The 27,169-nt window shown below is 38.4% G+C and overlaps 1 protein-coding gene across 1 annotated transcript in view; it reads right to left on the bottom strand.

The window, feature by feature from the left end:
* Window positions 1-173: 173 nt before the first annotated feature.
* Window positions 174-27,169, bottom strand: part of LOC146170272 (E3 ubiquitin-protein ligase HUWE1-like) — a 149,072-nt gene continuing 122,076 nt past the window's right edge. Inside the window, exons 66-92 of the mRNA XM_083391035.1 lie at window positions 24,217-24,396; window positions 23,147-23,206; window positions 22,570-22,686; window positions 21,999-22,149; window positions 20,964-21,114; window positions 20,312-20,509; window positions 18,191-18,787; window positions 17,368-17,599; window positions 16,524-16,634; window positions 15,537-15,834; window positions 14,710-15,101; window positions 13,682-13,838; window positions 12,706-12,817; window positions 11,879-11,996; window positions 10,726-10,932; window positions 10,007-10,119; window positions 9,170-9,320; window positions 8,601-8,696; window positions 7,848-7,978; window positions 7,042-7,210; window positions 6,023-6,171; window positions 5,313-5,519; window positions 4,448-4,587; window positions 4,019-4,104; window positions 2,679-2,825; window positions 1,626-1,743; window positions 174-1,207 (exon numbers count right to left, since the gene is read on the bottom strand). Coding sequence (XP_083247161.1) covers window positions 1,105-1,207; window positions 1,626-1,743; window positions 2,679-2,825; window positions 4,019-4,104; window positions 4,448-4,587; window positions 5,313-5,519; window positions 6,023-6,171; window positions 7,042-7,210; window positions 7,848-7,978; window positions 8,601-8,696; window positions 9,170-9,320; window positions 10,007-10,119; window positions 10,726-10,932; window positions 11,879-11,996; window positions 12,706-12,817; window positions 13,682-13,838; window positions 14,710-15,101; window positions 15,537-15,834; window positions 16,524-16,634; window positions 17,368-17,599; window positions 18,191-18,787; window positions 20,312-20,509; window positions 20,964-21,114; window positions 21,999-22,149; window positions 22,570-22,686; window positions 23,147-23,206; window positions 24,217-24,396 — 4,691 coding nt within the window. The 3' untranslated portion in view covers window positions 174-1,104. The remainder of the gene's footprint in view (window positions 1,208-1,625; window positions 1,744-2,678; window positions 2,826-4,018; window positions 4,105-4,447; window positions 4,588-5,312; window positions 5,520-6,022; window positions 6,172-7,041; window positions 7,211-7,847; window positions 7,979-8,600; window positions 8,697-9,169; window positions 9,321-10,006; window positions 10,120-10,725; window positions 10,933-11,878; window positions 11,997-12,705; window positions 12,818-13,681; window positions 13,839-14,709; window positions 15,102-15,536; window positions 15,835-16,523; window positions 16,635-17,367; window positions 17,600-18,190; window positions 18,788-20,311; window positions 20,510-20,963; window positions 21,115-21,998; window positions 22,150-22,569; window positions 22,687-23,146; window positions 23,207-24,216; window positions 24,397-27,169) is intronic.

Raw genomic sequence — 27,169 nt, 5'->3', positions numbered from 1 at the left:
CGTATGCTTCTTGCAGCTGTTCGAAAAGCTATTCTACAGAAGAATGAGATTTTGACTGTTGATTTGGTGGTTAAGTTTATTAGTTCAGTTATTTTCGTACCTAGCCACCCCTAAAAAAGTTTAGCTTTATCATCCTATATAAATCTCACCAAACGGGAAATCCACTCAGAAGTCAATGAACCGTTCATGGTTTGCTAGAGCACAAATACTATATCATACTTGGTATCACAAACTGAATTTGTGGATCCAATCCAACCAGCAAACGATATTGTTGAATATTTTTATTCGGCGCGACGTCGAGTCGGAATCTGTCGCGCACACAAGGCGAAAATGCAGCGGCAACTCAAAACAACGTAAAACGCTCCGAACAAACGAACCAAACCACGACTGGACAGAAACATAGGACGCGAGCAACGCCAAGCTATCATGGCCTTGCAAGGAACTTCGTCGACTAAGCACAGACAGCTATTACAGGACTAGTAGTTAGTTGAGTGTAAAACAACCAGGCATAATGGAAACTTAATCAGAAAATCTTTGTCGTGCGTTTTTATCGTCGAGTTTAAGAATGGGGTGATGGTCTGGTGCAAAGTGCGCCCAGTTGTTTATGAAAGTACACCCAATAACCACACCCCGTGTTGCTATTTTAGTTGTGTTTGGACATTTTATTAGAGTTGGAGATATACAGAGCGCGGCTAAACACTTAAGGTTAGCGTTTGTTGAGCTGTATGTTGCCAAACAGTAGGTTATTGGCACAGGTAAAATATCTCTTTTTTGGGGTAATTTTCACAGTTTTCGTACGTATCAAAAACGTTCAAAGAACTCTGTAAACAACTCTAAAGATGCTTGTTACCGGTGATCGTAAATTTTTTTGAATTGCCGACGGAGCAAAAAGAGTTGAACATACAGACAAGACTAACAGACAGATTGAAAAACACACACACACACACAGACACACATCGCATAGCAACACTAGTTAGCACCCCTCGCGCGCGCGCAAAGCTCCGTTTATTGCGTCACAAAAGAAAAAGAACACGTCACAAAGAGCAAAAGCGTCGCGGCAAACCGAAGCGAGACAGGATGCAACCGTTGTCGGTGGGAAATCCCCTATGCAAGTCCGAATCCCTCTGTGCATTCGCTGATTGCGAGCAAAAGTCGCTCTCTCAGCTTGTCGTACGTCTCGTAGGCCGGCAGGTCCAGTTGGTTAAAGCTGGAAGTGCGGTGTTTTGAAGTTAGTTACAGAGTTTGAGCCTTGTGGCTTTACAATGGAAAAATAAACTTAGGTTTCAATCAGTTTTTCCGGCTCATGTACATTAGAAAACTATTTAAAATTCTATCAAACGGCAAAAAATTATTTTACAAACTTGGATTACCGTTTTTTTTTGTTTGATTAATGTTTATTTTTTTTTCGAAATCACTTAACACCTAAAGTCTCATATTCTTTATCGAGAAGATAATTACATTAAACAACAACTAAAATCGCGTTTCGTATATTACAGCGGCTCAAAAAGCTATTACAACAAGATTTTCTTTTTGACAGGAAATCATTTAGAACGTTTTTCAATAGAACGTGACAACACCTAAAGTTTCATAATATTTATCGAGAATTAAAAAAAATAAAAACTGACCACGTGTGGGCGCAAGGAAGTCGGGAGGTGGAGCGGTCGTCTCGATGGATCTGGAACTTCTGGACCCCGGTCATACCCTCGAGGGCCTGGAAGCCCTGCAGTGGAACCTTGGATGTTCCTGCGAAAAACGAATAAAATACTGAGTTTGCGAGTCGTTAGTATACGCGACACGATCAAAGGTGATATAGTAACAACAGCAAAAGACCGAATAAGAATAAAAAAACAAAACAAAAAACATCAACATCGTCATTAAACACAGTTTGGCATGAAACCAAAATAGGGGAAATAGCAAATAGTCGGAATAAGACCTCAACCTGTAACCCGTCCCTTCACCGTTAACTCCGGCAATAAGTCCTACCATAACCCACTCCACCATTGCCCACCCTTTACCCCAAACAAGTACAAATAGTCCGGTGAACAAAAGCGGCGTCCAAACGTTGATACCAAAACCGTCGTTGCCAGAACGGCGCCCAAGTGGAGAGAGCTAGACTCGCAACTCCCGAGTAGTGTCGTAAGTTCGGGACCGATAAGATCGCACATTGCAAATCGAAAGCTTATTGTGCGTAGATAAGTCAAATGTCTTCCATAAAAATGGACTGCTGTATAGCGTATATCCTCTATCCGGGGTTCTTAAACTGGGGCTAATAAACCCCTTTGGGGTACATGGACTAGTTATGAGGGGTCCTTGGAAACCTAATTGAAAGATTAGTGTAATATTTAAATGGTGAAATGATTTAAAAAAAAGAAGCTTAACTAAAACACCTACACTGAACCTGGCACATTTTCTGGCAGAAAACAAAAGGTTTCCAAGGTCTATACTTGTTTTATAACATCAATACATGAAACCAGCTCAAAAAAAATTCATGTTGACCATGATCCATGCGAACCAAAAACATGTTTTAGGGGCCTGCGTTAGAAAAAATTAAAAACACCTGCTCCATAAGGAGTCTGACTTGGAACTCGGGACTGTTTTTGGTCAGAGTTGGACTCTGGTTGTTACAAACCAACTCCTTAGCCCTGCTGAGAAACATCTCCGACCAAAGTTTAACCAACCTGTGACGAACTGCAGGAACTTTGCTCGCTCGGCTTGATCGAATGAGCGCAGCGCTCGCCAGAACCACTGGATCTGGAGGGAATTCCCCTGGTACTTGTGGTACTCGGTGTTCTGACGTAGGTCGTCGATGTCGATGCTCGGGAGACCTGGAAAATAAATGGAGGGGAATTTTGGATAAATTATAATTTTTTAAATTTTGGTATACGCCGGAGAGGTATATGTTAACTAGGGATTGCACTGAATATGTGAATAATGGAAATCACCTTGACCCTTGCCAGATAAATGTCGACCTCAATTCCTGATCAGTAACAGCAAAATACTTAATCAAGGCATCGTCAGTATATCTTAATTCGAATGAATGATTGAATGATTCATGTCTGACCTGAATTTCTAGCTTTGTTAGAGTATTTTGCTGTTAACTAGGGATGTTCGATAATATCGGATCGGAGGTGAAACCCGATTTGTCGCAGGGTCGGTACTCGTCCGATACCAAGTTAATGTAGAAATTTCAGCGTCAATTTGCGACCCAACGGAGTGATTCTACCTTGAATATTGGGTAATTACTGGATAAAAATAAACTTCTTTACACCGTTACTAACACTTGGTATCCAGTATCGGCTCTATATGTTCGGCCACCCTAGTGCAGGGATGGGCAAATGTATTCAATGGAAGAGCCATTTGCAGAAAACAAAACTACTAGAGAGCCTCAACATTATTTCAATACAAAAACGGTAAATAATGCAAGGTCAGCCGCAATAATAACAGAATTGTAATATAGCAAAACGGTAATAATTACCACAATAAAAATAACAGTAACAACAAAATAACACGCATAATATTTATCAAATGTCAGTCTTTTGTTTGATTTGCTAATCGCTGAAACCTTAACAATGGAATGACGTTGACTTGCTGTTAACTGACTTGCAGCTGTTAACGGACTTGCAGATTCTATGTCTAGTGGTACGTCATAAACGAAATGCTTACCTAAATAAAGAAATGCAAAGGAGAGAAACGTTCATAAACTGTACTTTTGGTAGCCACAATTTTTTTTGGAATTTTACGATTCAACTAAAAGATCCACAAAAACATGCCGAAGAGCCGCATGTGGCTCGCGAGCCGCAGTTTGCCCACCCCTGCCCTAGTGGTTAACTTTAAACTTACAACAACGAATGTCGACTAATGGTTTATTAAACACTTGAAGGTGTAACACACGAGAAGTGTTTAGGAATGCAAACCGGACTAAGTTGTCTTTTAAAGAATCAATTAAAATATAGGTGCATTTAAAAAGGGTTCACGTTTTTTGACAGCACACAGTTAGTTTACAAGCGGAAAAATGTACCTGAAATTAGTAGCTCCAATTCTTGCTCGTCGAAAATCGAAATCAGTCGTTTCGGGATAATTTCATAAAATCCCTCCAAGAAAGCCCTGAAGAAAATTAAATCAAAGTTATTGCGGTTGAAGTAACGTTTATTTATATAAAAGAAGACATTGTTAAATATTAAAAGGGTTGCCATCATGGACTTAACTAGGTTTTCTAAAATTTACCACAAAAAGAAATACCGTTTTGTAAAAAGAAAAAACATTACGTGCATAAGAATAACGCTTTGCTTCAAAAAGTGTTTTTATGACAATGTATGTTAATCTAGCAAACCGGTTATAATTTTTTAGCCAACCTAAACACCGTGCCAAATATACACAGACTACAAACCAACTAACGTAAATTAACGTTATCGCGCTTGAAATACAAGAAGCGTATTCTTTCACCCACCCGAGTTGTTTCTTGATAGCTCCTGTCATCTTCTCTTGGCAAACCAGGTGAACGTATTCTCGCTTGTTGCTCTCGTGTACGGGTAAGTCCCGTCCGTTCTCCTTCAGGTCACGTGTTTCGGTTTTGCCGAACTCTTCGATCTGAAAAGAATTTAGGTTATTTCTCGGTTACTGATTTAAATAAAATGGTTTGACACCTAGTCATTATGGACGTATCTTAAAAACAGACTTAAACAACCTTGTTTGCTCTATTGAGAAATAGAAAAAGGTATTCACAATTGAGATGGCAAAAAAATGGGTCGATTTTTCCATCACTTGTAACAGAAGGGGGATTTAGAATTTGTTTGTGAGGCCCATGAAACATAGTTACATCAATAAATATTAAACAAGCAACCTTTAGAAACTTGCTGTTTTCGTTCTAGCGACGCCCAACACTCGATCCTTGCAGTTGCCCATGGTACCCCTGAAGTTTTTTCGTTTTTTTAAGTAATATTTTTTGCCTTTTAAAAACAGGTATATTTTGGTACTTATTGCACCCATTTGTGTCTTTTATTACCAAAAAAAAAAAAAAAACTTTGGATAACAGTATCGCGATATACAGAGAAGATAAAATAAGTGTGGTAACTTATAAAACAGCTTGTGAAGCGCTCGGATTCGAACGAGCCAGCAAGGTATTAAAATCTACAATATAAATATATTTTTTTATAACTTTTAACATCAGCCTTGTGTTCTGTTGGAAGGCAAGATTCTGTTGTGAAAAAAACATAAACTGATAACACACTAAGGTTACATAGGTTGTTACTGGGCCGTTAAGCATATACCGAGACGGTCACCAATTCAAACACCACCAAGGTAAAAAAACGCACCTCGACAGAGAAGAACAAATCAGTTCCGAGTGAGCTTATGTCGTGCTCAAGAAGGTACTTCAGCCCCTGTGAGAACTCGTAATCTTCCGACTCCATGTCAGTGTACTTGACCGACTTGCCGAGTATGTGCTTGTAGAAGGAACGAGTGAAGTAACACTCGAGCAACTTGTTGTCGTAGATCGCCTTTGCAACGATGCGGCCAACAAACTGAGGTAAAAAGTAGGGTTGTTGTCGATCGTGATAAAGTTTTTACACACATGACTATTGACTATACACTAGTTTGGTTTTATCGGCGTCAAAAATGGCAATGTAATGCAAATTTAGTAATCGCTAAAGAGTCACAATAGTAAAAAACAAAAAATAAAGGTGTTTTACACCTCTTTTAACCTTTGTGGGTTTTTTTCAATCGCCAAACAAAACTTATTTGAATTCGAGCAACATGTCAACAAAAAATTATACCAATGGCTACATTTTTACTAATTTTTTCGTAAAACACTAAATAAAAAACAAAAACAAACACTTAGTCAAGTTGTTGTCGAAATCGCGAAAGTTAGGTGATTTTAGTTCAGAAGACTAGAATAGGCTATTAAAAACAGTAAATTGAAACTCGCACACGTGCCTTTTACAAAACGCTAGCGAAAATAAACAACTTCCAATGTTTTACCTTTTACCCAGAAAACAATCATTACGCTATATTGTCAGTTTCTCACCTTGAAGTAGGAGAGATGGTTTGAGTTGACGAACGAGAGAGGGTTGATTGCGTAAGTTCCATGATCCCCTGGTGAGGTGCGGAAGAGGGCGTACATAGGGTTGAAGATCTCGCGCGAGATGACAAGGTACCACTCACGGAGGACTCCACCTAGGAAGATAAGATGGATGTTTATTTGATGCTACAATCCAACACAGTAGCAAAGGATCAACCAAAAACCACAAAGTGGTTATAGAGTCAGTTGACCCTGAATGATAAGGAATTCAGGTTAGAACAGAAAATAGGAAATATCAACGATAAAAAAGAAAGAAAGCAAACAATACATAAGGAACATTAGCAATGCAAAATATGTTTCGATTTTGTATTCGAGTGCTTAACGGGTTTTAAAACAATTACTCCCTTTTTCTTCTTTTAAGGCTTAGAAACACGAAACAACACTTTTTAACAGTTTAATAGTTAGTCAGCTATATTGCTTCCCGTCCTGTTAAAAGTGAAGGCTGTAAAATATAATATTTACGTTGTTAAAAAAATTGAGTTCATTTGCAGGTTCACTGTCTAACTTTAACAAGATTAATACTAGAATAAAAATAGTTTACTGCTCCTTTTTATAGTCTATACAAATCTCCGTGTTTCACAATTTATCGACATAGAGAGAGAAAAGTTTATAAATTGAGGGCAAACTGTTATTATTATATAAATATTTTCATATTTATTACTAACATCGTACGACGATTTTCACATGAATAGAAACTATTGAGGTTGCCACATGAATACAGTTGTGCAATGCTTTGATGAAATAAATCCATGAATCCAAAATAAAAAGCAAACCACTATGTACGATTGCACGCCTTTTTGAACTATGGTCGCTCAGATTTTCATTGAGGAAAATAATTGTTACGTTTGATTTCCTGGCGAGGAAAACAAAATTCAACCGATTATAACATAATATTTTCGAATTTTTTTTTTAAAGAGCAGTAAACTTCTATTTTTTATTATAAATAACCTGGTACAACAACAAACCTGCGTCTTGTCCATCCTCGCCATCGAAAACCACGTAAAGCCGGGATCTAAGCTCGGCCGGAGTTCGGCGATGAAGTTCTCGGAAAGAGTCTTCAAAGAGGTGATCCCTCCTCACTCGGATCGCAACGTCATCACGACGGGAGGAGGACTCTTCAGTCCTTTCCAGCTCCTAAAGAGAGTGATGTAAATAGTAAAATTGTTGCAAAGATTTGTTTGACTTCTAGTGTATTAACCTTAACTGTTTTATTAGCTTAGACATTCATTATAAAGCTACACTACAGATCCGTGTAGAACTGTAGGCCTATAGCGTACACGAATAAAACTTGGGCTTGTTAAAATGAATGTCATCATCACAACACTCCACAACATAGCTACAAGGGTTTGACACAAGATTGATCAGTTTTGGTGCTTGATATAATCGGTAACCTCACAAAATTGATCAGTGCGTTATAGCCAGGCGCACACTAAGTACAAAATTGAGTCAGGATGACAGATTACGCTTGAAAGCGAAAAAACTCCCGAAAGTTTCCTAAATTGTCACTTTGGTAAATGTTTGAAATAGATCAAAATGGAACCGAATTTTAAATCGACGCCACATTTGAGGTTTATTTTTAGTTACGGTAAGTCAACAATTACCGCTAATTTGATAGTAAAGTAGTAAATTTGGGTCTACAGTCGATCTCACAACAAATATTCGGCCACACACGAGAACACACATTCATACTTAATCTACACAAACCAATAGATATGGGGTTTGCAGATATATAAAGAACTAAAGGTTTAAGAAGCAATCAATCCCTTGTTACCTGTCTAAAGTATCTCCTCTTAACGTCAAAGTCGAGTACTTTGGTGTGGTCAGCCAGCACTGCGAACGGACCTTCACACAGTGGAACGGTAGATTGACGGAGGATTTGGTTCAGTACCGTACGGTGGGTGTCTGGGTAAAGAAAAAAAATGGTTAATTAACACAAGGTACAAAAACAATGTCAGTATATGATTTGCATTAAGATCGGCGAACATAAAGTCCTGCCATTCTCTGTTGTAGGATGCACGATACTTGACATTTTAATCCGATAACGATAACCGGTATTTTATACAAAAAGTATCGCGGCCCGATCGGAAACCAATGACGTCATAACTATGCTCAAACAACCAAATGTTTCAATTGAAACGTTCAAAAATATTTTTTCTCAGGTTATTAGTCCGAAATTCAAGCGTTAAGAAGTTTGACTACCTCCAGTTTTTGCATAACCTACATATTTTTCGGTAAATTTACCTTTAAAACAGACCTTTTTACATTGAGTGAAAAATCATCTCTATAACACCTATGTATAGCAGTTTGTTATCGGATCGGCACAGATACGACCCAATTATCGGACAAGTACACTACAACCACTTGGCGTCGGGCATCGGCTTCGATCTTATAAAAAAGGTCTACACATTGTTTTTTGAGCCTGAAAAATATTACTAGAAGCCTGCCAAAAAAGGCGAAATTTCCACTCAAAACAAAACCATCTTGGGCCGTAATCTACAAAAATCCAACTTAAAGCAGAACTTACCGGCGAACTTGAGGAACTTTTGAGTGTCCAGCGGCAAACTTGCATCGATCACTGAGTTTTGTGACGAAAGCGATGAAGCCGACTCTGACGTGGTACCTGGAAATAAGCAGAAAACACTATATTCCACAACTGCAGCTGTTTTTACAAAAAAGATTTTCAGGCAGAGCAATCAGATAAACCAAAACTAAAATGGAGTATAAATTCATCTTATTTGAATATTTTAAAGTATATATGGGCAGAATTAAACAAGTTTCAGCCCAATTTACTAAAAAAAGCCAGATTTTAAAGGATATTACAAAAAGTGGCAACAAGGTGTAAAAATCACAACATAAAGTGTTTTTTGGAGAAAAAACAAATATTCAGTAATAAATCATTTGAAAAGCCGACTGGTCTACAACCAAAATTATTAAAGGCAGGAAGGACTATGTTATTATGAAAATCTTTTAAACGAAATTATTTCCCGGAAAAAAGAGGTTTTATGTTGCGATCGACAACGCGGAAAAAAACAAAAAAAAAACTGACTAGAAAGAACCCCTTAATTAACAAAAAAAAAACTCCCTCTGGCGCACCTAGTGGTTGACCGGGCGATACGGGCTGCTGCTCGTGGATGTGCGCAAGCTGCGATTCTCTCGTTTCCTGCTCTGACGCTTGGGATTGTCTTTGGGCGCGCGACTGTGTGGTCTCGGATGCGTGCACGAGGAAGAAGGCTTCGACGGCCGGCTGAAGATAAAAAATAATTACCAAACAATTTTATACAAAAAATTCAAAGACATTCAAAGATATTTCAAAAACTTTTCTAGGTTTTTGAAGACCTTAAATCGGACTTTTTGAAATAATTGGAATTTTTTTTTGAAAAAAAATTAGTAAAATATGCCATGGTCAAATACAACTAAAAATAGTTTTAATGTTTCTTTAGCACAACATTATAAGCTAGACATAAAATAAATTCAAAGACTAGCCATTTATAGACTTTTCGAAAAACATATGTTTTTTGCAAACTTTTCAATACGTAAATCAGTTTAAGGACATTCATAGGCTTTTAAAGATTTAAAAACTTGGAGGCGACCTAGTTAAAAAATTACAGGTTAAACCAGGGATGATTACAGGTTAAACCAGGGAAGACTGCCGATCAAAAATTATTTTGGAAATGTAAAATAAGTTTTAATACAATAAAAGCAGAACACATTCCGAATCGATATAAAAAAAAGTTAGACGTAGATTAGTTAAAAAAATCTGCAATTTTAATATTTTGAACTGAATTTATGAAAATATAGCCGACGAAAAGTGTTTCTAAACTTTTAAACGCTCGTGTTGATTATGAGTTATTGATTTTATTTACATATCAATTCGGTTGTTATCTTTGCTTTATGATTATGTTAGTCTGTACACTTGTTGTATGTTCTAACCTGCAGCACAAGTACAGCGTGTTGATCATGGCTCTTGGATAATTCCTTGAGGCAAGATCCCAGCACATCCCAAAGCTCGTCCAACTGAAGCCGCTCGCTCAAACGAGCAACTTCTAATAAAACAGTGGACAGGGTTATGCCAGTAGTTAAAAAACTCAATCCACCATCCGAATCTCTCACTGAAAATCTTTCAAAGTTCCGATTCGTTACATAGTAAACTGGCAAGTTCGAGTTATTACATTCACCCATCCTTATGATGTGCTTTCACGTCGTATTTGACGTTTCTTAATTAACCTTTTTCGATCATCTTTTTTCAAATCCTTAAAGATTTCGCGAAACCATCTTTTTCGCTAAACACGTTGACCCCAAAATCCCCGTTTTAGCTATTAAATGTTCCAAAACCTTTAGGACAGGGGCCCCTTGGGGGTACGTGGACTAGTTTTAAGAGGTTCATCATGGCCTAAAAGAAATCTTGGTGTTAATTTAAAAATAAAATGAATTAAAACTTAAATTTATGTCAGTTTTACATTCTTTGAACCGAAAACAGCGTGTTCCTTAAAGACGAAAAAAGAGATTTTATGACGTCATGTATTCATCTCTTCATGCTGACTCTGGGCCGCGCACCCCCGAAAAAAATTTAAAAACGGGTTTCGCACAAAATCTACATCTTTTCCTTCGCTACTTTAACTAGATTGCAAAAAAACAGGCTTAAATATCACCTTTCTCGCTTTCATCTGAATCCGCCTGTTCCGTGTTGCTACCTGCAGCGGCAGATTGCGTGCTGGAGGCCGCAGATCGAGTGCCGGTCTGTTGCTGTTGTTGTTGGTTGCGACGTCGTGACATTGGGGAGATGATGTCCATCAAAGCGTCGGCGTCTCGCTCCAGTTGCGACACTGTGTTGCGCACAGCTGACAGTACACCGCCGCCTGCGTTAAGTACAGGTAAACTTCTATAAAACACCCTGGAGTATATCTGTGCTTGAAATTCCGAAAATCTTGCAATTCATAAAGTTAGGTTGGCTGGCCTTTAACCCACATTGTCGCTTTTTGATGGTGCTATTTTTTGTTATTCTCGAACGCCTTTCTATTTTGTTGTTTCAGCGTAATATTAATAAAAAAAGTGTAGGCGAACACATTGGTTAGCGACCTTTCACGAAAAAAAGTAATATTTTGGGTACTTTGATTTATGTGAATGTCCGATAATATCGGATCAGAGACGATACCCGATGCCAAGTGGTAGTATCTGCACTCGTCCAATACTAGGGTGGTATCGGTGCCAATCCGATATCAAATAATTACAGGAATTTTAGACATGATTTGAGATCCAACGCAGCTATTATACCTTAAATGGTAATTTTTCCTAAAAATTAACAGCTGAAGAAAACTAGACTTTCTAACGTGAAGGGAAATTTTAGAACCTGGAAAAGACTACCTTTAAACGTTTAAATTCCGTCTATTTTGTTTATTTGAGCATAGTTATGACGTCATTTGGTATCGGATTGAGGAGCGATTTTATTTTCAAAAAAATCGTGCCATCATAAGATAAGCACTCACAACTAAAATTTATTGTATAGAGCGCGGCAATGAGTAGACATAACAGCTGTAGCGTATTTCCACTACTTTACTTCTCAGCTTTGCAAAAATTCGTTTGAAAACCTATTCGTGTCGGGCGAACATTTTTAAGCAGTTTATATTTATTTTATTTTATTTGCCCAGCCCAAAATATGATTACAAAAAAAAGGCCTTTTATTTTGAAATGTTGCGCGCCGTTACGTAAAAACTTTTTTGTAAAAATAGTGACGAAAAACACAAGCATATAAGTGTTTAAGTAAGATTCGAACCCCTGACCACGGGAACTTGTTGTGCTCCTAACCTGTCCTCCAGTTTCTGAACTGCATCGCGGATCTTGGGTTGGTGATCGGGATGAGGGATCTTCCTTTGGATGCTTGCTGCAGCTGGAGGATCACCTTCAGGATGCGCAGGAAGAAGGCCTGGAAGAAGAGGAAGCGTTAAAAGAAGAACCAAGTCTTTTAAACTCAATGAATATGCTGTTGCAGCCAGGCATTATTTCCATCGTAAAATTGCATTTCCGGCAAATTTTTATTAAAGTGCCAACGTTTCGATTACCTATTCGGGCAATCTTCTTCAGGGCAATATCAGAAGATTGGCCGAATAGGTGACCGAAACGTTCGCACTTTAATAAAATTTTGCCGGAAATGCAATTTTGACACTGCGGTTTAATGTTCTAACATTCGGCCTTTCTTGATTACGAGTGTTAGTTTGGCTGCGTTTAAAACACTTTGGTGCCAATGGGTCTTCTACAGGAGTTTGCAAGATATGTTGCACTTTCTAACTATTCAAGGAAACCCGCAAACGTTAAACAGGTTAGTAACCCGCATACAATTTAACAAAACCGTAAGAAAAAGGTACATTTGCGCGACAGTGATATTTCGGCAAACATTATTCAGAAATACATTCAGGTAAGTCTACCGAATTTTCAGTGAAGCTAAATAACCTAAACGACAAAACCGCTCAAGAAAACTTTGTGAGTGTTTTAAATGTTAAGCTTTTAGGTTTACAAAAAAATGTTGCGTTAAATTTACGCAGAAAATTGTCAAGGAAATAGCGAAGCTGTGAGAAAACACAATTATCACACTGTTACGGCATCAAACCAAAGGTACAAACAGAAAAGGTTCATGCCTGGTGCGATGATTTGCTTGTGAGCGCTTGCATAGATGGAAGCTGCAATTCGCGACCGATCTTCTTGAACTTTTCCTTCGCAGAGAGAACAACGCTGAGGGTTGAATCGAACCTTGATAACGAAGAGTAGGAAAATTAACGATTTTAAAATTAAAAACTCATTTTCCAGAAAAAATAATTCGTAAAAGCTAGACATTATATCCTTTGAAGGTGAAATAAAACTTTTATTACCCAGATAAAGCAGATAAATTAAAATTGTACGGGGGCTATTTTATAATTATAATGTGATGGCACTCGTGTCTTGTCAATTGTAAATAATACATGAGTGTAAAGCACATTTTTTTAGAATCAGAAGTATCAGGAAAGACAATGTGCACGACACTTTGTAATTTTATTACAGCTTAGTGCTTGTCTTCATAAGAAAAGAAAAATAAACTTGGTGAACTTGTTAAATATGGTTTAAGCCAGAGTTTGCCCACCGCGACCCAAAATTGGATCGCCGAATAAAGTAGTTATTTAAGGTTGGATTTATTGAGATGAGATTGGTTTTAGCAGTTTTTTTACCTAAATTTACGAAATTGCGGATATAGCACGAAGAGGTGACCCAATATTATTTAAAGTTGAATACATGCATGTTACTGTCTTACTCCTTTGTTAAATTTAAGCCTGAAAAAAGTTCAATGAAGAGAAAGCTTTGCTGTTATTCTTACGCTTAGTGTTTGGGTCGACGCGAAAACAGGTTGAGAACACACTGGAGTAATTATTATTTTGGAATTGAACTAAGTGGAGATACGTGATGAGAAATACTGCTTTAACTTCACATGTTTCAAATTTGTTTATTATATAAAATTTAAACATGATTTTGAAAAGTTAAAAAAAAAAAAAAATTCGTGATCAGAAATAATGCCGATAACTCCGGATTTTTTTTTTTCAAAAAAAAAAAAAAAAAATGATTTTCGCATCCCAATGATCCCACCTGTTCGAGAGGACTCCCCTGGACTGCTGGGATGATCCGGATGATGAGGAAGCAGCGGATGCGGGAGAGGACTCTATGTGCTCCTTGTTGTACTGGATAATCTCCTCCAGGAGGACTCGGATCTGGGAGGCAAGGAGAGTTCCGAGCTTCTGCGCGCCTGGAGGGAGATAAAAAGAAATGGGTGAAAATTTGCCGGGAAAGTAAGGGTTGGATGTTGTAGTTAGACGTATGAAGAAATATCAAAACCCATACAGAAGTCTAGGTAGCATTTGGTAGGTTAGAAAATACTGCACCTAATAAAGTCAAATAGACCTTGATATTTTATGTTTTGGTCCAAGTCAAGTCAGTTGTAATTTTTTTTTAAATAAACAACAAATCAAGTCATAATTCAACTTTAAGTCAAGTCCTTGTTAAAAACAATACAAAGCTATTACAATTGGTAAACTTGTCGATTACGAGGAAAAAATCGATATAAAAATAACAAAATCGAAACATATGGGAAGAAAATTGCCTTATGTGCAATTATAGCTGTTATAAAAAAATGCCTAATGAAAAAAACTCATTTTAACCGAAGTCATTTTGTCATTTGTCCAAAAGACTTTTAAGTAAAGGCATTTAAAAATAACGTGGTCCCTTCTGGGGCAGCTTCTTGTTATTGCTATACACCTTTTTTGTTATGTAACCAAAAAATATCACTTTTCTAAATATTATTTGAAGGTTGTAGTTAGACGTACCAAGCAGATCAAAACCCATACAGAAGTCTAGGTAGCATTAGGTACGTCAAAAAATATTTCACCTAATAAAGTCAAATAGACCTTGATATTTTATGTTTTGGTCCAAGTCAAGTCAGTTTTTATGGTTTGCGTATGTTTTTTTTTTCATTTTTATTGCATAAACTTAAAAGAAGATTCAACAACCAAATTCGTTTCTATCTTCAACGGATCCTAGTAGAAGGACATTTTCCGTTTGTAGAAATCTAACCAAAAAATCTAACCAAATCAGTTAATGAGCAAATGATGTTGACCTACCGTCAAACGAGAGTTGAACGATCATGTGTCGGATCGGAGAAGTTGCCTTAGAGAGTTGCAGGAGGAGCGAGGTTGCATCCTCCAATCCCTCTTCGGAGCAAGAGTGGCTTGTGAGGACTCCAACCGCCACCGATAGCTCCCGTTCCAGATCAACCTCGGTCTTTTTCCTCTGTTCCTCCTTGGAAGAAGAGGAGGCGGATGCTGGAGTCTCCTGTGCGGCCGAGATTGATCCTTGGCATCTGGAAGAGGATGTTGTGCTAGTGAGAGAGGAAAATCCTGATCTTCCAACTGTGCTTGTGTTGCTGGTCGCTGCACGCGCGCTCATGGTAACGGTTCCGTCGCCGTCCGAAGATGACTTCCCGTCGTCCTTCGCATCTTGCTCTTCGCCAGCTCTGGAGGACATGGAGGAGCAGGCCTGGTTACTAAGCAACGAGCGATCGGCCGAGCGGCTTTTCATTATTTTTCTACTTTTTTCGTATCCAGGAATTCCGCAAAACGCGTTGTGAAAGGACAAGAAATCAAAAAAAAAAAAAAAAAAAAAAAAAACACACAAAAAAAAATAACATACAAAACTAATATACAAATTAATTTTGTAATGTGTTTTTTTAGTCATATGATGCGCGATTTTTTCAATAAATGGGCCCAAAATGGTTGTTTAAGGATGAAGAAACATTTATTTAGGAAACCTTTTTTCAACACTTTGAAGTTTTTCCACAATCCATTACAAAGCAAAAAAACGATACTAGTTAAAAAATAAAAAAAAGAAGATAAATTTGTATCAAAAAAACATTTAAAAATAAAATCTGTTTTACAAAAAAAACGCTTACGAATTGCCGCCAGATGTCGCTGTATGCTCGCCTTCGTCCTGCTCTGCGGCACCCCCAGCGGCAGGAATAGAGGCGCTGTTGTCGGAAACCTTCCGCTCGTCGCTCTTGGACGCAGGAGGAAGAAACTGCTGGATGTTCCGCGAGATCTGGGCGAGGAGACGCAGCATCCGGTCGGTGAGCTGCTGACTCCTCTTCACAACGGGATGAGCGAGCATCCGCATCAACATCCCCAGCCAAGTCCGGCTCAGATCGAACGCCGCCTCCGCGTCTTTGTCCTTAGACGAGGAGGATGGGTCTTCTGGAAAAAATTAGAGGATGTTTTGATGAAGAGCGCTAAAGCGAGGATATGCGAGCAAAACAAGTATCAGTGTTTCTCGTTTATTGGTCGATGAGCATTAAAACATAACTTTAAGTTTAAACTTAAAGAGTGAATGAAGGATACACACCAATGTGTCTTTATACAACTGTGATAAAGCCCTTCTAAAGTCGCTTTTTGACCAACGGTTACAGCTTACGTATACTCTAGTAAAAGAAATCCATTGTAGGCTAGTAGTTTTTCTAGCCTGCCTTGCTTGTATCATTGATCGACAGATTCGGTGAGTCTGCGATTTCTTCCGGTGTTTAATGAAATAAGTGTTTAGCCCCCCCCCCCCAAAAAAAAAAGTTAACGCGAAAAAGGTTTTTCTAACGACGCGACAACGCAACGCGTAAACACAACTCATCTAGTTTAATATCAATAAGAATTGCGTTTCACCGTTTATAAGTGAGCTTTCGATATATTTCAGTAAAATTAACTGATGATGATACAAGCTCGCACCGAAATGTCTTTACCAAGATCATGTCAATTTACTCGACCTTTTTTGGTTCGAAATTCATTATCAATCAAATTTATTTTTATTGCCATAAATGGTCGTCCAAAACTAATATCAAAACGTTTAACAAAGAGTTAAGATACGCAATCAGGTGAAAATATAGTTTGCGTCAAACCTTCGTGCGAGTGAGTGTGCTTGGCTGAGAGCTTCTTCTTATGCGAAGTCGTCGAATCGAGTTTCATCAAAGTTTCCCAAAAATCTGTGTCAGCCTGGTGTTTCAAATGTTCTGGAAATAAAGCGATTTTTTTACAATTTACAGATTCATTGGAATATTTGTCAATTTAATAAGAATATCAAAGCCCATACAGAAGTAGGTATGGAAAAATGATACCTACTTCTGTATGGGCTTTGATATTCTTATTACGTCTTACTACAACCTCCAACCATTATGCTCCAAAATTTGTCAATTTAATATGCAAATATCACCAAAAAATAGCATTAATTTATATGTTTGATCAGTTATAATAAAAATTTTTACCGTTCAAAATTACCGTTCAAAAACTCCATTAGGTTAGCATCTCTACTTAAAACGCCCCCAAATATAAATTGCTAAATAATCAACAAAAAACAGCCGATGATAAAGTCAATTTGGATTTAAAGAAAAAACTGAAAAAAAGAGCAAACCAAGCAACCAAACACCCTGGCTTGCAGAAACAGCAGATAATTTTATTACAAACATTATTTTACAAACATAAATTTATCGCACGGGGCATAATATTGTCATACGTTCTGGTTTTACTGTTTTAAAATTTGATTTAAAGTACTTTCTGAGAGTAAACAGCAGAGTTGTAATGACTTGGCTCAAAAGTGCACTTAGGTCATCGTTTTAAAATTGCTTCAAAATGACTTGACTTAAGGTAAAAATGACTTAAATTAAGTCGTTTGGACAAATAACTTGACTTGATCTTTCGGACAAATAACTTGACTTAGTCATTGTTTCAAATGAAAAAAATAATTACCCTGGCTTGTTGCAGAAGAAGCAGATGCAGATGAAGTCGATCCTTGATTCTGGGAGGACACAAAGTAGTTTGGGAAGATCTTTGAGAGGACGATCAGAGCATCCACGGCGTGACGACAGACAACAGGAGCAGCTTGTGGATGGATGAAGACACGGCTCTTCCCTGGATCACCGCTGGAGGAGTCCTTGGGAGGTTTTCGGTGGCTGGGAGCCGGGAGTGAAGTTCGCTCCACCTTTGAGAGGAGGAAGACGTTAATGACAAACTGAATGTGCAAAAATATAAAGATATCCAGTGTCGTAATGACTTTAGTCATTGACTTGACTTAAGTGCACTTAAGTCGTTGTTTTGAAATGACTTGACTTGACTGAAGTCTTTTGACCAAAATGACTTGACTTGGACTGAAGTCATTTGGTCAAACAACTTGGGATTAAATTTAGTGTTTTTCATTGAAATTTATCAAGTTTTGCACATTAAACACTTTTAGTGCTGCATATTGCGTTTGTGTTAATTTTTTATTTAAATTATTGCTCATAATCGAACGAGTTTACCAATTTTAATAGTTTAACAGTTTTATGTCAATGACAAGACTTGAAATTGACTTGCTCTGATAATGACTTGACTGGGACTTTGACTCTTATTTTTGCAAAAAACTTGACTTGGACTTGAGTGATTTTTCAAATGACTTGACTGGGACTTAAGCCATTTCAAAATGACTTGTTTACAACACTGAAGATATCTCCTCGCCCTTACACGTAAATGACGACAACGACTTCAAACGGGAGCAAATATTCTTAAAAAAATATTCCTTCACAAACACCATTACCTGGAATATACTTGCTCTTGATCCAAGCGCAGCTTCCAACCTGATCGACATCCACGAAGTGTTCCTCGCCGATCCAGCCACAGGAGAGGCTTCCACCACCGGCCAACTCCCAGCATCCTTCTTCGGAAACTGCTTTTGCATCTTCTGGGTCGGCTGAGCCGGCGCCAGGACCGGGGTCACGTCCATGGGGGCCGGGGAGTCCCCGCGAGCGCGGGTCTGCACCTCGCCAGCGCGCTGGAGGATCGAAATGAGCGTAGCGACCAGCCAGTCGCGGGTCGGATGATGATAGCAGAGGTTGCGGAAGACTCGATGGAGGTTGTTTGTGTTCAGGCGGCTTTCCTCCACAAAGAGCAGGAGAAGAAGACAGGCCAGGGACTCGTGGTCCAGGATCTGGCGCGATAGGGCCGCTGCGCCACCCTGGCCACCTGGGGGGTTCTTGCCCCCTGCTGTGTAGGTCTGGCGCCGCCGGATGCCGCCCCCGAACGTGCTGAATCCGTCCCAATGCCCCCCAGCGCCGGGGATTCCCGTGGGGTGTCGGTGCCGGACTCTGGTGCCGCCCTGGCGGAAGAGACCGAGACCGTGCGAGAGAAGACGGTCCTGTTGGGGATAAATTTGTATTATAAAAATAATATTGGTTGGGATATGCGCGTGTTTAAGTTTAAAGCCGTATAATTAGATATAAAAAGCATGTTGCTACATAAAGATGAAAATTAAATGGCTATGGGTGGTTTGTTCGTTTTAGGATAGCGTAAAATAGTAGCAAAATATCTAACCAACACAATCTTTAATTAAATCATACATTTAAAATTTATTATGTGCAAAAATGCTTTATTTGTGTGACCAGCATGGCGAATATGCAACGAATCAGTAACCAGAATTTTAACTAAACGTTTAAAACTATCATTATTGATGTGTAACTTTAAATGAAGGAGACGTGAATAAAAAATAAAACCACTACATCAGGGGTGTCCAACTCAAACATACCGGCGTGCCAATTTTTATCTTTCAACTTCTTCCCGTGCCAAAGCTTCGTAACAAAACCAATTATTTTTAATCATAGAAGCGCTTTTCTACCAAAAACAAAAACGTTTATTTAAACTTGAAAAACTGTGCAGTAGAAATGCGCATCACTGCATCTAAGTGTCCGTCGGGGAGCTCACTTTTGTTTCTTCACACCAATTATAATCATGTGAATGCTAGCCTTCACTACAGTATAGTGTTGTTATAATATCAGAAGTAATTGTTGGTTGTCGTGATTGCCGCGATTGTTTATATTGTGAATAAACAATGGCAATTGGCTGTATAACAAATTTAGCAGTTTTTGATAATTGGCTGAATAACAAATTTAGCTTTTTTACAATTGGCTGTATTTTTTGGGGCTGGCGTGCCATTTTTTATTAGGTCGCGTGCCAAGTGCCGCTTGTTGGACACCCCTGCACTACATCGTGTAATGTGAAGTTACTGGTACTATCGACCAATTTGCTTATTCTATTAGCTCAGTTTGTAGAGCGACGGTCCCTGTATGGCCGTAGGTCGTGAGTTCGAACCCCACTGCAGGCTAGTTTTACGAACTGATACAGCAGGCAATGGTACTATAATTGTTTCTCGACTCGCTCCTCTCTGAGCCTGCATAGCTCAGTTGGTAAAGCGAAGGTCTCGGTATGTCGAAGGTTTCGAGTTCGAACCTCACCGAAGGATTGGTTATTTCTAGCCTGCCTTGCTTGCTTGCTTGCATCACTGATCGACCAATCGGGTTAGTCTGCGATAGCTTCCGGTGTAGTAGACCAGTGGTCCCCAACCTGTGGACCGCCACCCCAAGTGAGGTCGCCTAAATTTTTTTCTGGGATCGCCATAACCATATTTCTAATGTTTTAGTACGATTTATGTATTTTGTTTTCTTTACAATGACGTCACACTAATTAGCGTAACTCAGTACATAGCAAAGATAAGCTTTCGTTTCTTTTACATAAAATAGGTATTATTTAACTTATTTTTATTCCTATCTGAAAACCAAATGGGATCGCACAGTAAATTCTGATTGTGGTCGCTTTTAAAAAAGGTTGGAGACCACTGTACTAGACGATGCACTTTACAAGTTCTGCTTGACGAGCCGTAACAAACCTGCAAGAAGCGACGTTGTCTGTCCTCCACATCACCTCGGAGGCTTTGGGCTTCCGCGGCCAGCTCTTCGGAGAGGACAGCCACCAGGGACTCGTCCATGTCGGAGAGCACAGACTGACGAAGCTCGGCTGGAAGAGTCTGAATAAAGGTGGAAGGATCCAGGTTGTCCTCCGCCGAAGTCGCCACCACGTTGCGGGACTGTGATAAAGTAAATAGGTTTCGTAAAAATAGTTCAATAGTTTTCTTAGAATTAAATTAAAAATTATAATGAAAAAAAAAAAAACAGAAATCTTAAACCCAACTCAAACAAATAATTATCTATATAGTTTTCCTATTCCTTTTTTTATGGCCCAAAGCAAGGAAACAAAGAATATATAACTTTAAAAATCGGGTCGCCAAATCTTTGCTGTCACATTTATACGTATTTGGACCGCTGGGCAAAAAGATACCGTCATAAACCCTTATAGGTGCAAAAAATAACTTAAGTTAATGCATTTAAAAAAAAGCTTTGTACTTTTTTAAAATTTTTTAATTTCAAATAGAGTAAGTATATATCCACTCAATCTATTTAAAATTAAAATCTCTACTCCAAACAACAAAATATTTCCAGCAAGAAACAAAGTTACAAAAAAAAGTTAAAATTTCCACTCACTCTTTCTCTCCTCTCCTGCTCCAAAACCTCCTCTTGGATGTTGGGAGGAAGAGCTGCGAGGAACTCCGGACTCACTCCGCTGGCCGCCTGTTGTCCTCCGGAGGTTGATGTGGAGGTTGCGGATCGTTGGTTGGAGCGGGAGAGCTGCTCTCTGAAGACGGAAGAATATTTAGTTGGAAGAATCTCGTTTATTCCAGTGATTCTTAACCTTTTATAGCTTATGGCACCCCTCAAAAATAAAAATTGATTTGTGGCACCCCGACTTGAATTTTCAGGTATTTTACTGAAATGTCGCTATAAATGGAACTGGGACAACACAATCAACTTAAAACATGCAGAAAATGTCATTTGATATAATGGTCTCTAATCGTAGAGAAGCCTACAAATTGACCAAAAATCAGATTCTTGAAATTCTCAATACCTCACCCTTGAGCACTAGAAATGGCACACCAGGGCGCCGCAGCACCCCGATTAAGAACTACTGGTTTATACGGATGTAGATTACATTAATTGAAATATTGCAATAATTAGGCATTAATCAACATTTGGCTTTTTGAAAGCTATGGATCCGATCCGACACTGAATCCTTTATCAATATACAGGAATTTATCAACAAGAGAGCTGCTCTCTGAGGGAGAAAGAAGATCAAATTGGAGGAAGTTGGTTTAGACCAGGGGGGTTCATAAACCATTTTACCGCGGAGGCCTATAGCTTTTTGGGGCTTTGCGTGGATCACGGTAGGCATAAAAAGCATAAATTGACGCCACAATACAAATAGACTTTATAAATCTTCTGATTGAAGTTCAAAAAATTTAAAGTGAAATGTTCTCTAAATACAGTCCGTACCAAAACGTTTCATTTTTCATTTAAAAAAATTTATTACTTCTTAAATATACACTAATATTTCAATTAGGCCTTCATGGATAAAACCTGCCATATGTTAGTAGGCCTTGTGGTTAAATTGAGTTTCTATCTCAAAGTCCAGTTTAAACACCCAGACAAATCTCAACTAAAGGAAGGGCCACGTCTGCTTACCTTATGACCTCCTGTCTTATATCGGCGGGCAGAGCGGCCAGGAACGAGGGGTCAACCCCCTCCATCACCTGACCTGCGTCACTGCTGCTCGGTTCCGCTTCGCTGCTCGCTGGCACCGAGGGTTGCTGGGGCGGAACGTTCTCTGACGTCACTGAATAGGAAATAAAATAGGTAAAACAAACCGAAAAATGTTAGAAAGATCAACAACTGGTAACCATTTGTTAGAAAATTTTTAGCGTACTTGAAATAAACACGCATTTATTTTTAGCAATCTTCTGACTTTAATTGTGGGATAAAGAAAAATACACGTTTACCAAAAAGCGATTATAATGAGACACCTGAAAAAAGCCATACATTCTAGCAAAGATTTGCAGTCATAAATTCCACTTAAACAAATAATTTTTCACTCACTCTTTTTAAAAATTAAAATTTTCATTCAAAAACAACAAATATTTCCAGCAAGAAACAAATTTTTTTCACTCACTGTGTATGTATATGTAGTATGTATACTTGCATATAGTGTTAATTAGAAAAAAAACGTAGGCCATTGTGACGTAAGAATGCTACAAACCTTCGTCCTGTTCCGACTCGGGCGACTCGTTGGTTTCCATGGTTTCGTCTGGCGGCGCCGCTGACGTAGGCGAGGTGGTATCCATGACAGCCGGTGACGTGCCTTCCGGTTGACCTTCTGTGACAATATGGAAGGTCAAGTATTTCAAATGTTTCATAGATAGGTTACATTTAAAGTCTACATCAATACATTCTTAAGATGTCTGTTAACTTCTTCTTTTTATGTTGAACTACTAAAACTTATAACAGAAGGGAAGATGTAATATTTAAAAATGATTACTACCGCTGTTATTTACTTTCATACAAAACACAAATAGATAGGAGTAGCGAGCTAAATTATCGCCCCCCAATCAAAGGCCTCTGGGGGTGCAGCCTCATAAACCTCTACAGCGCACCTACAATGCACTCTACGTCATGTCTGAAAATTTGAAAGTACATTACGATGTATACTTATTTTTTTATGAAGCTTTGGACAGAAATCGGTCTGAAACATACCATAGAAAACCAAAAAAGTGCAAAAACAAGATTTATATTATAACCATACGATAGTAAGTGTGTGAATAGAACGCGAATCTCACCATCGATGATTGGAACTTCGAGGGCGTATGATCCTTGCTCCTCTGTCGGTTCTGCAGCTGCTAAAAATAAACAAGATTATACAAGTTAAGCATAGGAGTATGCAGATGTCAAAACGGTTAACAGGTAAACTAATAAAACTCTTAAATGTAATTTTTGCCAGACAAATGCTCAGGAAAAATTCGATAAACATTTATTTAACATAAACTGCACGTGTCAGTGAACTGTTTCAGGAACTATATTTTCAATATTTATATAGGGATCTTATAATGGTTAGGCAGCACTGATGATGGCTGAAGTAGTGGGGAACATCTCAATTTTATATTATATGTTTACTTAATCTCCGTTACCATTGCCAAGGTTTATACAAGTTTAACAATTATTATAAATTAAACAAGTCGGTGCCGCTACATGCTTTTAAATTGCAAGTGGGTCGCTTCATTAAAACAAAAATTTTGATCAATCCAAAGTAGAAGGCATTTCGCGATCTATGTTTTTACCAGGTTGCCATGAAATTCTAGGAAAAAAATCAGGCAAAAAATTACAAAAAAATTTGTAGGGTTTAAAGATCTAAAATTAAATTTGATCGCTCGAAGTGTTTTACAAATAACAAATAAACAAAACGGCATAAATGTCATGGTCAACTGAAAATGTAAAAACAATTAGGAAAAACACAGGTATAAAACATAAAATCATTTCTTAAAATTTTCCAGGAATATATATTTGGCCGATTGATTCGAATTAGGAAACTGATGATGCCAAAATTATTACTGTAAAACTTTAGGAAATGATTTTATGTTTTATATCTGTTTTTATAAACAGTCTTAAGATCATCTGATACGAAAACAAGAATCTTTCTTTTACATTTTATTGTCTGCGGGAGATTACTTACATTCTAAGTGTTTCAGCTTAAGCTGTACATAAAAAATAAATTCAAAGAAAAATTTCAAGAATTTCAAAAAAACATTGGATTTTTAAAGACTTTTCAATGCGTAAATCAATCCAGCGACATTCAACAACCTAAAAACTTTGCGCCAACCCTTTTTTACAGACCCTTACAACAATATCTTACCTGGTGCGCTGACGGTAACCAGCCCGTCGTTGCTTGACGCCACCACGGTGACGTCATCAGACGGCGTGACGTCACGTGCTTGCTGGAGCGTGAAGCTGAGGCCTTCGAGTTGTCCGCTGACGGCGAGCAGCGATGAGCTGGCTTGTTGTAGGGCGTTGATGGCAGGAGCTCGCTCAGTGGCTGCGCATATTGGCAGTTGGAAGGGTTAGTTGGGGGTTTGGACGTTCGATAATACTTTTGTGATACTAAAGGAAAATTTTGGTTAACATCACATTATTTTTTTTTTAATTCTGCGCCAGTACGATCTTAAAGCAATTGCTTCATTACAATGTCAATTAAATAATTGAAAAAGTTTTGGCAAGTAACATTCTTCTTAAATTGTAAGAAGGCTAGTTTAATAGGTGAAAATAAGCTTACTCTTTAAAATACACCTACTTCTGTAATTGAATGAAGTAACGGTGGTAGCATTGCCCCCAGAAGAGCCAGCAAGTTACACAGTTATCTCCCGTGGCCGAAAAATAACCGGCCAGAAACTGCATAACCTACTACCTCAGCCCGGCGAGCAACATTTGGTTGGAAAACTACCGCCAAGTCATCATTATCAATACTACGTCCGTCAATGTATTACAGATCTTGTAGAACAGCTGGCAAAAGGTCACTGCTTAGCTGAAGTTTGTCAATACGTCACCAAAACAATTGCCTTTAAATTCCAGGTTAATAGTAAATACTATGAGACAACACTTACTCACGTACCTGTGAACTAGGTCTGGTAATGTACTACAGATCATAAAAAACAACTGGAAGCTTAATGAGCTTCGAACTTGCGCCCTTGGGTATAACGCAACCGTTGCTCTATCGATCGATGGAGATTGTAGCAAACTAATAATGGCATTTTTAAGCTTTTATTTAACCACTCTATTCTGGTTGAATTAATTCAACAGGCATTCCGGTATATCTTAGCTAAAGCTTGCCATAATGTCAAACAATATATTGTTTATCATTTTCAGAATAAAAAAATACTCACCATTAACAACACTAACTCACTAATTTTGGCAAATAAAACTAAAATCAATTTAAGTCGCATCCTCAAATAACAACAAAAAGTTTCCATATTATCTATTAAAACTCGAGGCTTGGCCGTGCGTGGTGGAAGCGTAGGCAGTGAGCTACTTCGACAAGCTAGTAGGTCAACCAGTTATCTCCTTGAGCGTTTTAACCCAACTGATATAACCTACTACCTCAGCCCAAGAAACAGCTCGGATCATTTTCCACGGACCGACATTACACTTCCTTACGATGGTAAATTCACTTAAAAAATACATGAAACAGAAACATAAAGATTTCAGTCAAATCTTTGTAACTAAGGTGAAGCATATATACAGAAAGCAATCCGGTATTTAGGTAAATGAGTAGGCAATATGAAGAACAATCTGTAGGTTTACCAACAAACGCAATTTCAAGAAACAAAATTTCCCAAACCACCCTTATTCCATCACTAACACAGGCTCTCTACTCCTAAACAATTAATCTTAAGGCTTCCTTAACTATACGGACCAAAACCGATTAAAGCCACATCGATTTCAACTGCTGTAAGAAAAACGTTAATGTAATCGTCCAAATCGAAACTAGGTCTCACTCTGTTGTTTACCGAATAACTTAAGCGCTGTATTCGCAGCACAGGCTATAACAGCGGTTCCTAAACTTTTTTAAAAATTTGGCCTGGTGAACTCTTTGTAATTATTTGATATTTCGCGGCCCTATAAAAAATCAAGGGTTCAGTTGACCTATGTTTCTTGTAGTACCCTAGTGCAGTCACGATTCTTTCTAATGTAACAACTTTCTAACTAATGCAAGCGATTCGCTGATAGCAGGTAGTACAGTATAACAGATGCTTAAAACATAAAATGTTTAAAACATTCGCTAAAGCCTAATGTTTAAAAACCTAAAGACTAATTCTCATAGCGGAGCCTCTAAAACTGCTGTACGGATCCCAGTTGGTCTGCGGACCACGGTTTGGAAACCGCTGGGCTATATTGACTGCTTAGCTCGTGTGTTAGGCGTTACGTGGATTGGCGTGTGGGCAGGGTGGAGGGAAGTAGGTTACGCCGTATCTCCTTCTCAGTATAGTGCACAACATAACCTACTACCTCAACCGGGCCGACACCAGCAGAAGTAAACGCCAACCTACTAGAAATGCCAGCATAAATAAACCAAAATCATTTTCCGTGTTGCAAGATACTTTCTTGCTTTACTGTATTGGTATTATACAAAGAGAACAAAAAAGCTAGCGGAGGTACGACTATGGATATTGGTTAAACTGGACTGACAAAAAATGCTGTATTTCTTTGGCCTTGCAAAGGAAATCAGTAAATTCGACACTATTTGAAGAGGGATGCTGTAAGGGTATTTCGTCGCTATACGGCGTAAATCAAGCAACCCAGTTATGATCTGCTGATAAAATTTATTTTCGAAGTCAATTTAGAAAGATTACTTTTAACATCATGGACTAAAATGTCAAACAAATAAAACAGGAAAATCCAGCGGATTCTCGTACAAATGAAGCGTTTTCTTTTGATTTTTTTGAATTTAGCATTAACCAAAATTTTTACGGCGTGTACAAAAATCAGCTATATCCATGTGTACATTTGGTGCGGTAAAACAAAACATTTTTGAGGCGCAACCCAGCATGGCATTTCCAAACCCTGCCCGGAACTGCCTTGCTTCTTAATCGTGTTGGAACGTCTCAACTTGCAAATCTTTATTCCTGCTGATAAGGCTGGCTGCTGACGAGATGGTAGACCATGCAGTTATCGCCTTCTGCGCGCCAAATATATGGGAACGCACGAACTACAGAATCCACTACCTCAGTCAGCAAGGCCAGCATTTAAACGCTAAATGGTTGCCGGCGTTTAACGTACGTTAGATCAAAAAGCTCGCAGTTTTCCAGGAAAAA

Source organism: Ascidiella aspersa, chromosome 1 (assembly GCF_963924565.1).
Source record: "Ascidiella aspersa chromosome 1, kaAscAspe10.2, whole genome shotgun sequence".
NCBI classification, from domain to species: domain Eukaryota; kingdom Metazoa; phylum Chordata; class Ascidiacea; order Phlebobranchia; family Ascidiidae; genus Ascidiella; species Ascidiella aspersa.
This window is presented reverse-complemented; position numbering and strand designations above follow the sequence as displayed.